General features: G+C 36.0%; 2 protein-coding genes across 2 annotated transcripts in view; both read left to right on the plus strand.

The window, feature by feature from the left end:
* The window catches only part of OR2A7 (olfactory receptor family 2 subfamily A member 7), a 343,842-nt gene that overhangs the window by 269,690 nt on the left and 61,315 nt on the right, over positions 1-12,837 (plus strand). The gene's annotated exons all lie outside the window — the stretch shown is intronic.
* On the plus strand, positions 8,647-10,335 carry LOC145523733 (olfactory receptor 2A2-like). The gene has a single exon (XM_081534520.1). It carries the CDS (start codon positions 8,664-8,666, stop codon positions 9,594-9,596), a length of 933 nt encoding a protein of 310 aa, XP_081390646.1. The 5' UTR covers positions 8,647-8,663; the 3' UTR covers positions 9,597-10,335.

Raw genomic sequence — 12,837 nt, forward strand, 5'->3', positions numbered from 1 at the left:
AGACAACTCTGAACAGGAGGGCAGACCAGAGCTAGCAATTAAACTAGCAGCCACCATGTAGGCTTTTAATGTTTGTGCTGATGTTAATAACATTTGATATATATGTAAACATTGATTGTAACATTAGTAACTAAAATTTGAATTTAGAGAGATGCTCTGAAATAGGATGAGGGCCTTAGAATAATTTTACATGCTGGCTGACTCATCCTGCTCATAAACTATCAAATGATAAATCCTGTGGTCTACTCTTCCTGGCATATAACACAGAGACGTGTCACTCCAAGAAGTTAGTAAATCAATATTTGTGTTATGCTGTATTTGCTCTTTCTTAAATTTAGGGTTCATATTTGAAATCAGTGTCTGGTATCTATTTGTTTTACCCCAATGGTAGTGATTAAAAATTAGAATTTTCTGAAGTTTAAGGTTTTGAATGAAGACTGTCTTCTTTGGTGAGTGCCCTAAAAGTAGACTTTATGCACAATATATATTCTCCATCCCATCCTAAATATGCCTTCCTATTGTTGAAAATCTGCTGAACACCTTTCATGTAGTAAACAGACCAGAAACTTCCATTAATTTACATAAATTTGTCTCATTATTCTCAACACATACTAATGCACTTAAACATATTTCTCATATTGTTAGTGTTAAGTAACAAAGCTAATATTAGATGATACCCTTTAGATTGTATTTTATTGAAATAGAGTTTTATAAAATTCTTTCAGGTACAAGATAGGTGGTATAAAGAAGACCTGTATGTTGAATATAAGTAAAACCAACTTTTGAAATTAAATTAAACTTTATTTTCACTTAACTATGGATATCTATTCTACTTTACTTTTAAAAAACCGTTAGAAAATATTTAAAAAATTGAAAATTATCCTCTTCATTTAAAACCAGAAAACCACACCTATCCCTCTGCCTGATTACATCCAATCAAATTCTGGATTTGAGAGGTGATGTACAGACAGGAATTTCATAGCTGATGCTGCAGGTGGTCCATACATAATGGCCCTCCTACTTCAGGGCACACTGAATTGCCTTCCAAATGGCTCCACCTGCATTTCCTTTCCTGTAGCTTCCCCAGAAACCAGAAGCACTTTAGTAGCCCATCACACAGTGAAAAGAAGCCCTAATACTTGCTCTACCCACCTCAGAGCTCTCACCCAATAATGTATACTAGTTGGTATATAGACACTCCAGGTCCTTTCCTCTCCAGGGAGGTTAACAATGAAATATATATTCTTTTCTGGCTCCAGGATTTTTCCATTAAGGTCTAACTTCCATTAAGATCTACAATTTCATCCTATTTGATCATCCAAACTTAAGTGACTATCTTTTCTTGGTAGTCCCTCTTTTCCACTCCTCTAGTTGTATCATCAGTGATTACTTCCTCAAACGTACTTGTAAGTGAGTAATTGTCCTAGGGGTGGCTTCTGGGGGAACCCAAACCAAGATATATCTAACTAGAACCAATATTTATATTCCTTTAATTCATGATGGGAAAATATATGCACAGACACAGACAGTTTTTTATGTGGACAGAATCTTGGCATGATTGTTCATTTAAAGATATTAAAGGTATGTGTAGAAAATTGGTTATTCTACTACCAAAATACTTTGTTGTAAATTATCAGATTTCTCATTTATACCATTTCATTCAAGTTACAAGGGCAAACTAAACAATGTTAATTGCTATTCAAATAATTTGAAATCAAAGAACTTTTTATGGATTTCAGTGTCAATCACATAGTTTTGGGAATGCACCTACGACTCTTTTTTTTTTATTTCTAGAGAAAAAATTTTGCATGCAGAAATAGACCAGATTATTCTCATCAAGAGAGTTAATTTTTCTAGAAATAAATTAAATCATACATTTCTAAGACTAATTATATGAGCCCTGCAGTAAATATTTCTGTGGTCTCATGGACTGTATCATCAAATAAAGAGAGAAGTCCTTGTTTCAGTCTTCTTTAATAAGCTATGATAGGATTTTCCCTTTGAAGATAGTTAAAAAAGAAATTATAATTATCTTATGAATATTCATATACAATCTATATGCAATCTTTATATAAATTTATACACGTGTAAAATATATATATATATATAGGCAGTTATTTGGGGCATATCTGAAAGTAGAACCCATGAATTATTGGTATGCATATGTTAAAAACAGTCGGTTCTTCCAGAGTTTCCCAAATGGGTGCACAAAATTACATTCTCAATAGTAATGCATCCTTGCTCCACAGTCTTGTCAAGTCCCTGTACTTTCAAACTTTTGGATTTTTACTATCATTGTGTTTTGCATTCTAATTCTATCTCCTTGGTGACTTAGTTTAGTACCTCTTAATCTTTTAATTAGCCCATGGGTCATTTGGATGTTATTTCATGTGAAATGTTTGTTCAGGTATTTTGCCAAACTTAGATTGGATTATCTATCATTTCATTAACAATTTGCAGGAATCTTTTAAATATTCTGAATATAAGCCCTCAATTAGTTTTATTTTTATAAATAGTTCTTTCCTTTCTATGGATTTCATTTTTACCCTTAATGTTGCCTCTAGATAAACAGGCGGAGAAGGCAATGGCACCCCACTCCAGTACTCTTGCCTGGAAAATCCCATAGACAGAGGAGCCTGGTAGGCTATAGTCCATGGGGTCGCTAAGAGTCAGACACGACTGAGCGACTTCACTTTCACTTTTCACTTTCATGCACTGGAGAAGGAAATGGCAACCCACTCCAGTATTCTTGCCTGGAGAATCCCAGGGACGGCGGAGCCTGGTGGGCTGCCGTCTATGGGGTCCCACAGAGTCGGACACGACCGAAGTGACTTAGCAGCAGCAACAGCAGATAAACAGGAGTTAGTTCTTAATTTTGTCAATCTTTTGTTTAATGCTGTTTCAAAAATTTTCTGCTCCCTCTTAGATTTTTCACTAATTAGTTACTAACTAATGTTCTACAAAACTTGTTTTTAATCATTATAGTCTAAAACCTACCTAATTTTTTGTAGTATACTGGTAGAAGTCATGTTTTAGCTTTTATCCACATAGATAGCCAATTGAGCCAGCATTATTTATTGAAAACACCAGTACCATTGTCTTGATTCAAATATGTGTGATTGTTAATTTATATTTATTGAGAATTTATTTTTTATCATAATCTCAAATTTTTAATCTAAAGATTCATTTTATCTTCAGTTATCAGAAGTTCTTCAGTGTCCTTATGCACTATCTTTATTGCACTATTTCAGAATACATTTTTATCAGTTTGGAGACTAAGTTCCTTCAATTTGGAACATTTTTGATGAAACCTCTTCTAATACTACCTCTTTGCCATCCTTATCTTTCTCTGGAAATTTTATCATGTTTATATTTAGCTTCTCAATCTATCATTCTTGCCTATAAACTAAGATTTAAAGGATTTCTCCATCTGTTGAGCACCTAGAACTAACATAGTGTTGAAGGTCAACTATACCTCAACTTAAAAACAAACCAACAAAAAACTAAACACATAGGAAAGGAGATCAGATTTGTAGGACTAGAAGTGGCAATGAGAAAGGAAAAATGAGATGAAGATGGTCCAAAAGTATAAATTTTCAGTTATGGATCTAGGGATGTAATTTATTATACAACATGATTAATAAATACTGCTGTATGTTATATCTGAAAATTAACAGAGAAAATCCAAAAGTGCTCACAAAGAAAAATAATTTTTTTCTTTTATTCTGCATCTATATGAAATTTTGGATACTCAATAAACTTACTGTGGTAATCACTTCATGATGTATGCAAGTCAAATGATTATACTGTATGCCTTAAACTTTTGAAGTATTATGTCAGTTATAACTCAGTACAACTAGAAAAAAATGGGTAGAATAAATATAACAAAACATTCCCCCAAAATAATGTATCTCTTGTCTATATATGTTGAGATCTAGGTAAATTATTAAATGTAATCTTTCATGCATTATTTTCCCTCTACTTTATCCTCTTCATTGTGTTTGATATGCTTACATTAGATTATTTGTAAGTCTGTTCTTACATTCAATTTCATCTTAAGTAAATATAGGGTTCCATTGTTTAACTTGCGTATCTTTAGCACTAAACTGATTTGTGTTTGAAAATTGTTTTTTTAAGCACATTTTGAGTAGAAGAGTTTTATTAACATTATTTGACTTTAATTTGGCTTTTTTCATCCATTCTTTTGCCGTTTTGTGTTTTTGAGTTTTTATTTTTCTTCACCCTACTCCATGATCTCTTGATAAAGAATCATATCTTGTAAGGGTATTTTAGGCTCTGGTAATCCAATGAACAAGCAAGCATATTGACTGATATATATATATATATACATATCCAGCAGCTCTGTATGTATTTTCAGCCTCTTTACCTATTTTTGTAAATGACTCTCTTTATGTGTTTGGGACATGCCTTCAACCCTCATTCGGGTCATTTACAACTTGGACAGTTTCTTGCTTATACAATCTGAAGCTTAGACAGACATGAGACATCAGGACCTTTTTAGATTCCTTGTAAGCATTTTCCCCGTCCTGGTCAAATGTGCGGCCTTTTAGTTTCCCAGCAATTTCTTGGAGCTATTCAAATCACTTTTATTTCCAAATCATCTTATTTCCTGTTTTTCCACTCAGAATTGAAGTTAGTCTATAGTTTACTCCAACTTTTATTCCTTGTCTCATGTAGCCAGCAATGCGACAGACTCGAGTTGGATCCCTGGGTCAGGAAGATTCCCTGGAGAAGGGAATGGCAACCCACTCCAATATTCTCACCTGGAGAATCCCATGGACAGAGGAGCTTGAAGGGCTACATGACTTAGCCACTAACCCTTTCACTTTTTTTCAGTGGAAGCAGCTGATACTTTTGCCTTTAAATGTTTTTAACAAGTGCCTTCTGCATAGCTACATCAGCCCTGGGAGAGTTTTTGAGTGATTCAAAATAAAGCCAGGTTCTTTGAGATGATCCTTCAAGGCCTTCTATTCCTCAGTAGCTTTCTCAACATCACTTCCTAATGTGATTGAGTGGTGGTCCTTCATGTTAGCCCAACTGTAATTTTTGAGACTAATCTGGTTATAGTCTTCATATGTAGGCATTTCTTCTGGATAAGGCACTGACATGGTGAAAGAACAAAATGACCTTATAGTACGTAACAGATGAATATATTCGTAGAGTAACCTCAGATACTAGAAAACAGAACTCTGGTAATAGTTACAGTAAACTTTTTTCTTTGAAATAGGTAAAAGTTTTGCAGTATAGTTATTTCTCACCGAAGCTTTTCTATGCTATCATCCAATATGGATAATTATTAGACTCAGGATTATTGTTTTGATAGAAGTTATTGTCCTACTGCAAAATAGGATAGAATGAGTGCCAATTTCACTGACCAGGGTTGGAGAAATAGTTTAAAACTCCCTAGCTCAGTTGCTAGACTGCCCCGATAGAGAACAGCATATCCTTGTCATTCGTACCATATTTTCCTGAGCTGCTATTATTTTGTTGACTCTATTGGAAAGGAGACATTTTATTTAGACTAACTGGAAATAGATAGTTAGACAGAATGATAGGTAGGTAGCTGGGTAGAAAGAAGAATAAAAGGAAGCATGGAAGGAGAAAGGGAAGACAGGGAGGAAGGAATAGTTTGACCAAGAACTTCCTTGTCCTGGAATTTTGTATAAGAAAACAAGTATACACAAAAAAATGTATAAAATTTAGACACTGTAGTAGTACCTCGAATACAACTTAGTCAGAAGGTAATATACCAAATAAAATAATGTGTAACAAAATAGTGTGTGACTATTTAGAGTATGTTGCAGAGAAATATTTGACATGGAAAACAAACATGATGTTATTCTCAATGAAAGAGATAGATAAGGAATACTGCTCATATAATTTTAATTACATACATAAAATTTATGTATAGTTAATAATGGAAAATGGTATATACAAATTATTAGCAATGATCACTCTTATCTGTGAGTTTCATTTAGGTATTACTTCTTACCATTTTATCCAGTTCCATGTTTTTCTATGAGACTTAAGAACTTGATGTCAAAATCTCATGTCACGTAGATAGACGTCACTATGCTCATGCAGGTTTCCCTGATAGCTCAGTTAGTAAGGAATCCACCTGCAATGCAGGAGACCCCAGTTCTATTCCTGGGTCAGGAAGATCTGCTGGAGAAGGGATAGGCTACCCACTTCAGTATTCTTGGGCTTGCCTTGTGACTCAGTGCTGGTAAAGTGCTGAAGTCCAGCTCCAGCAGCCAGGGAAACGCCTTGAAGGGATGAACAGGGTCAACGGAGAGAATGTTGCAGCCTCTCACTCAAAGCACTGGGCTGCATGTTTATTTTAAGCATCAGGTTTTCTTTTATACTTTTACAAAAGCATTAGGTCAGAGGTATGACATCTTCAGTTTCCCCTCACCCAGATTTACTGTCTCCATAAATCATTGTTGTCCTTCAGAGTTCCCTCTTAAGTGTCCTTGTGATAACATTGTAACTCAAGTTTGTCTCTGGGCTGCATACCACATTCCTCAGTTTATTTCTTATCTTTCTAAATCCTACTATCCCCTAGTAACTTACGCTCATTATCTCCTAAAAAGGCTTTTAGCTATTAGTATCTCTAAAATTCCTAGTTTCTACAAGCTATAGTAAAATATGCCAACACTACAACATACCTTAAACTTTAAGCTTCTAACTATTCTTAATTATTCCCAAATCCTAAACTCAGCAAACTACTTTTGCCATAAACATTTCCCTTACAAGCAGGTTTCAGATAACAATGTTTCCCATGGCCTCAAGCTGCGGCCTATGTGCTCATCCTGGAACATTCTTTGTAAAGGTCCTTGAACAAATGTAACTTTATGGATTATTTCCTGGGCAACTGCAGAAGGCTTTGTGCTTTCTCATGCAAGAACAATAAGCACCTTAACATACTTTCCAGCCAACTCAACCGAAGGAAGGAAAGGACAAGTCAGAATCACAAGACCTAATTCCTTCATCCCGGGACCGTGCCTGCGGGATGAGGAGAGGGTTGGGGCCATGCCTCCATTTTGTCAGTAATGCCTAACGCGGCTCCTACCATAAAGAATCCACCTGCAGTGTGGGAGACCTGGGTTTGATCTCTGGATTGGGAAGATCCCCTGGAGAAGGGAACAGCTGCCCACACCAGCATTCTGGCCTGGAGAATTCCATGGACTGTATAGTCCATGGGGTCACAAAGAGTCAGACACAACTGAGCGACTTTCACTTTCACTTTTCACATGCTCACACAATGAAAAAAATTATTGAAACTTTAATCTCCAAGCATGAAATTTCCAAGAGCCTATAATTTTCTGAATACAAAGAAAAGAAAAATTGTGAATGTGTAGACTTTGCTTCTGTACTGTGCCTGATTTTGGTGGCAATGTCCTATGGCAGGTATGTGATGAACTGCCATCCCCTCCAGTACACTGTCATAATCTTGTTAGTAATAATGTTGATAATATTGAGATCATTTTCTTTAATATTCTTGTCAACTTAGTGAAATATATTTGCTTCTCCAAAAGAAGTCAGTAAAGATGTATTAGGATTAAACCATAAAGAATACATTATCCCCTTAACAATTTATATACTGTTCCAAATTATTTCCATGTTAAATGAAGATATTAGAATTTTTGTAACAATAATGATAAAAAATAACTAACATTCAATAAAGCAGATATTGCCTTGAAAATATGATTCTTCAATAAAAGGAGACATATTTTAGTGAAATAACTCATTCCAGGCTGAAGTAGGAAAGCTAAAAGATGAGTATAAGATAATTTGTTAAGGCTGAAGGAAGAAAGAACTTCAAAATTATGTATTAATAACTTTATAATGGAAATAACTTGGAGACAGCATCTTGACCTAGTAATCCACATGAAAATCACCAATGTGACAAATTAACATTATCTGTGTATTAATGAAAATCATTAAAATGACATGTTTTTCTTTCAAAAATTTTCATTTCAACAAAATACGGAGAATCAATGGAAAACCACAGTTGAGAAACATTATACAAAACAAGAGCTCGGAAGTATAAGAGTCAAGGCAAGAAAGACTAACTACTTAAGATTACAGGAAATGAGTATGATATGCGATATTGGATTTGAACCTTAGTCTAAGAGGCAGAAAATGCTGTATTTAGAATAGTGACTCATGTTAAAGTTATGTTTCATGTTAAAGTTACTCATGCTAAAGTTAAAGATTTTGGTAACTATACTGAAAACAGACTAGTGACTCTCCATGTTATGGAGAAAAAATTCAAGTTTGGGAATAAATTGTCAGTATGTGATTATGGTAGCATTTTAGTGATATGTGGTCTACGAAGAATTCATATTATGTATATATAGACAAAAGATATCATAAAGCAAACATGGAGAATTGGTGAAATGTATATATGAGTGTTGTTTATAGTCCCTGATACTTGTCTAAAAATTTGAATTACTTCACATTACATAGTAAAAGTAAATAAATAAATAAGGCAAGGAAACATTGGAGGAAAAAAAATTCAGTGATGTAGGGACAATATGAGCTTCCTCTGAATTCGCTTTACATAAATAATTCCTATCTTTGCTATCCAGCCCTGACCTTCCCATCACACTTCAGTCCTTTACAGACTGTCACTGGCAATGGAAGGCAACCAATCACAGATAGTAGAGTTCATCCTGGTCGGATTCCAGCTCAGTGAAGACGTGGAATTGCTCCTCTTTGGTATCTTCTCCCTGTTTTATACGTTCAACCTGCTGGCAAATGGCATGGTCTTGGGACTCATTTGCTTTGACCCCAGGCTGCACTCCCCCATGTACTTCTTCCTTTCCCACTTGGCCCTCATTGATATACTCTATGCTTCCAGCAATTTGCCCAATCTGCTGGCAAATCTAGTAAAACACAAGAAAACCATCTCCTTTGTCCCGTGCAATTTGCAGATGCTTCTCATATTGAGTTTTGGTTCTGTAGAGTGTCTGATTTTGTTGGCGATGTCCTATGACAGGTATGTTGCGATCTGCCATCCCCTCCAGTACACGGTCATCATGAACTGGAGAGTGTGCTCCATCATGGCCATCACTTGCTGGGCATGTGGATTTTCCTTGGCCCTCGTACAAGTAATTCTCTTGTTAAGATTACCCTTCTGTGGGCCCCAGAAGGTGAACCACTTCTTCTGTGAAATTCGCTCTGTCCTCAAATTGGCCTGTGGTGACATCTGGATCAATGAAATGTTCCTCTTTGCTGATGGTATGTTTATCTTAGTTGGGCCTCTTGCCCTGATGCTGGTCTCCTATATGCGTATCCTCTGGGCCATCCTGAAGATCCAGTCAAAGGAGGGCCGCAAGAAAGCCTTCTCCACCTGCTCCTCCCACCTCTGTGTGGTTGGGTTCTCCTTTGGCATAGCCATGATCGTTTACATGGTCCCTGACAACAGTCAACGAGAAGAACAGCTGAAGATCCTTTTCCTGTTTTACACTCTTTTCGACCCGTTGCTGAACCCTCTTGTCTACAGTGTAAGGAATGCTCAAGTGAAGGCTGCCTTCCACAGAGTATTGCAGAAAAAGAGGACAACGTGAAGGAGTGTCCAGTTTTGGTACAGTGCATTTTTTTTCCCTTAAGAGATGTAATTGCTGGTGCAAGAAAACTCAAAATTCCTCAGAAAGAGACATGATTTAATGAAGAGCAATAACATCAGCATGATGGAAGAATATGAATCCCTAAGCCTCCATTCCTCCATGGAGACAAGAACATATAGACCTAATTTCCTTTGTGAAACCACTGGAAGTCAGATAATAGTGGCAGCACCCCAGAAAAGCACAATGCCAAGAAGAAATACAGTAAGAATTCAGGCAAGTTTATGCTATTTTACACTCTATACCTAGTTCCCTTTCCTGGCAGTGTGTCAATATCAGGAGAACATCTCCAACTCCCAACACTCCCTCACAGGGGAAAAATAAGAATGGATCATGCAGGCTACTTTTGGGTTTTCAGGTAATGGCTTGAGGATTTGTTAGTTGTCTTGCCTGACTCAGAGCACCGATGGGAATGCCAGTTTGGACTCCTGGTTGGGATCACTGAGAAAGATGACAAGCACCAAGCTTTCTACAGCTGTATACAGATATTTTGGATTTTCACAGTTCTCATAAATCTACACTGGTATCTCATTCTTCATTTCAAATGAAATTCCTTGATGACATGTGATGTTGAGTTTTTAGCAGTTGTTTCCTTGCCATCTGTATATCTTCCTCGGTGAGATGTCTCTTTACATCTTTTCCCCACTGTTATGTAATAAACTTTATTTTTTTTTTAGAGCAATTTCAGAGTCACTGCAAAATTCAGTGGAAGTTGCAGATACCCTGTATAACGCTCTGCTTCCAAACATGTATAACCTCTCCCGTTATCAATATCCCCCTTCAGAGTGGGACATTTGTTATTTACACACCTGTATTAACACATCACCATCACCCAAAGTCCACAATGTACATTTGAACTCACTCATGGTGTTGTATATTCTGTGTGTTTGCATGGGTGTATACGTATGTATATCCACCATTATATTATCATACACAGTATTTTCACTGCCCTGAAAGATTATTCTTTTCCTTCCTACCTCATTGCAAATCTTGGGCAACTGCTCATCTCAATTCCCTCCAGAAAAAAAGAAAAAAGGTAGTCCCTCAGTCATGTTCTACTCTTTGTGACCCCATGGACTGTAGCCCACCAGGCTCCTCTGTGCAAGGAATTCTCCAGGCAAGAATGCTGGAGTAGGTAGGCATTCCCTTCTCCAGGGGATCGTCCCAACCCAAGTATCAAACCTGGGTCTTCTGCATCGCAAGCAGATTCTTTACCATCTGAGACACCAGAGAAGCCCAATTCCCGCCATAGTTTTGGCTTTCCCAAATATCATATAGTAGGAAAAATATGTAGTTTTTTTCACATTGATTCCCTTCACTCAGCTGTATGCATCTGTTTCCTCTGTCTTTATTTTTGCTTGATAGTTCATTTCATTTTCACACAGAATATATTTCCATTGTCTGAATACACCATAGTTTATTTATCCATTTACCTACCAAGCAACATCTTAATTGCTTCCAGATTTAAGCAATTATGAATAAAATTACTTTAAACATTTCTGTACAGGTTTTTGTGTTGACATAAATTTCAAATCCCTTGGATAAATACCAGGCAGTGCAACTGGTAGGTCCTCTTGTTAAGAGGATGCTTAGTTTTTTGAGAAACTGTGAAACTTTCAAAGTGACTATATCATTTTCTTGAATGAAAATGAATTTTCTTCAGCAATATGTGAAAGTTCCTGTTGATTTGTGCACTAAGCATTGTTTGGTGTTGTCAGTTTTCTGGATTTTCGCCATTCTACTAAGTATATAATGATATTTCATTGTTTCAATTTGTATTTTCCTGATGACAGAAATATGAAGTGTCTTTTCATCTGTTTACTATCTGTCTGTCTGTCTTTGGATAGATGCCTGTTAGGGTTTTTGGCCCATTTTTAAATAGCATTGCTTATTTTCTTACTATTTTAAGTGTTCTTTGTATATTTCAGAATCAAATTATTGTTCCTATATACACAAAGATTTTCCTCCATTCTACAGCTTGAGTTTTTATATTCTTACCAGTGTCTTTCACAGAGCAAGAATTTTTTTGTCTTTTGATCATTACTGATGTATAATTTATTCACAATATATTTCTGCCCTACAGCAAAGTGATTCAGTTAGACATTTGTATACATATGTACATTCTTTTTTCTATTCTTTTCCATTATGTTTTACCATGCGATATTGAATATAGTTCCTTGTGCTATGTAGTAGGACCTTGTTGTTTATCCATTCTATATATAATAGTTTGCAACTGCTAACCCTCAAATCCCACTTCATCCTTCCCCCACTCCCTTCCCCTTGGCAACCACAAATCTTTTCTCTATATTTGAGAGTTTCTTTCTGTTTTGTAGTTTGGTTCGTTTGTGTACTATTTTAGATTCCACATAAAAGTGATACTGTATTGTATTTGTTTTTCCCTTTCTGACTTACTTCACTTAGTATGATAATCTCCAAGTCCATCCGTGTTGCAGCAAATGGCATTATTTCCATTCTATTTATTGCTGCATACTATACCATTGTATATATGTGCCATATCTTCTTTATCCATTTATCTGTTGATGTATTTAGGTTGTTTCCATGTCCTGGCTATTTTGAGTAGTGCTATTGTGAAAATATGGGTGCATCTATTTTTTTTTAATTATTGTTTTGTCCAGATACATTCCCAGGAGTGGAACTGCTGGATCAGATGACACTTCTATTGTTAGTTTTCTGAGGAACTTCCATACTGTTTTGCACAGTGGCTGTACCAACTTACATTCTCCCCAGCACTGTAGCAACATTCCCTTTTCTCCATACCCTCTCAAGCATTTATTATTTGTAGACTTTTCAATGATAACCCTTCCGTCTGGTGTGAGGTGGTTGCTCCCTGTGGTTTGATTTGTATTTCTCCAGTAATTAGCAGTATTGAGCATGTTTTTGTGTGCCTGTTGGCCATCTGTATGTGTTCTCTAGAGAAATGTGTATTTAAGTCTTCGTCCCATTTCTTCATTGCTTTTTAAAAAATTCACGTTGAATCGTATGAGTTGTTTTTCCATTTTGGATAGGAAACCCTTACAGTCATATCACTTACAAATATTTGCTTCCATTCCAAATCTCTACATATTGCAATGGTTTTCAAATTTAATTAAATGCATCATATCAGTTTTTTATGATGAAGAGCTTTTGACTTTCAGTTTAGGGTTGTCATTTTGTGTTTTGGAGG

This window comes from Giraffa tippelskirchi, chromosome 10 (genome assembly GCF_054371585.1).
Source record: "Giraffa tippelskirchi isolate mGirTip1 chromosome 10, T2T-mGirTip1v1.2.pri, whole genome shotgun sequence".
In the NCBI taxonomy this organism is placed as follows: domain Eukaryota; kingdom Metazoa; phylum Chordata; class Mammalia; order Artiodactyla; family Giraffidae; genus Giraffa; species Giraffa tippelskirchi.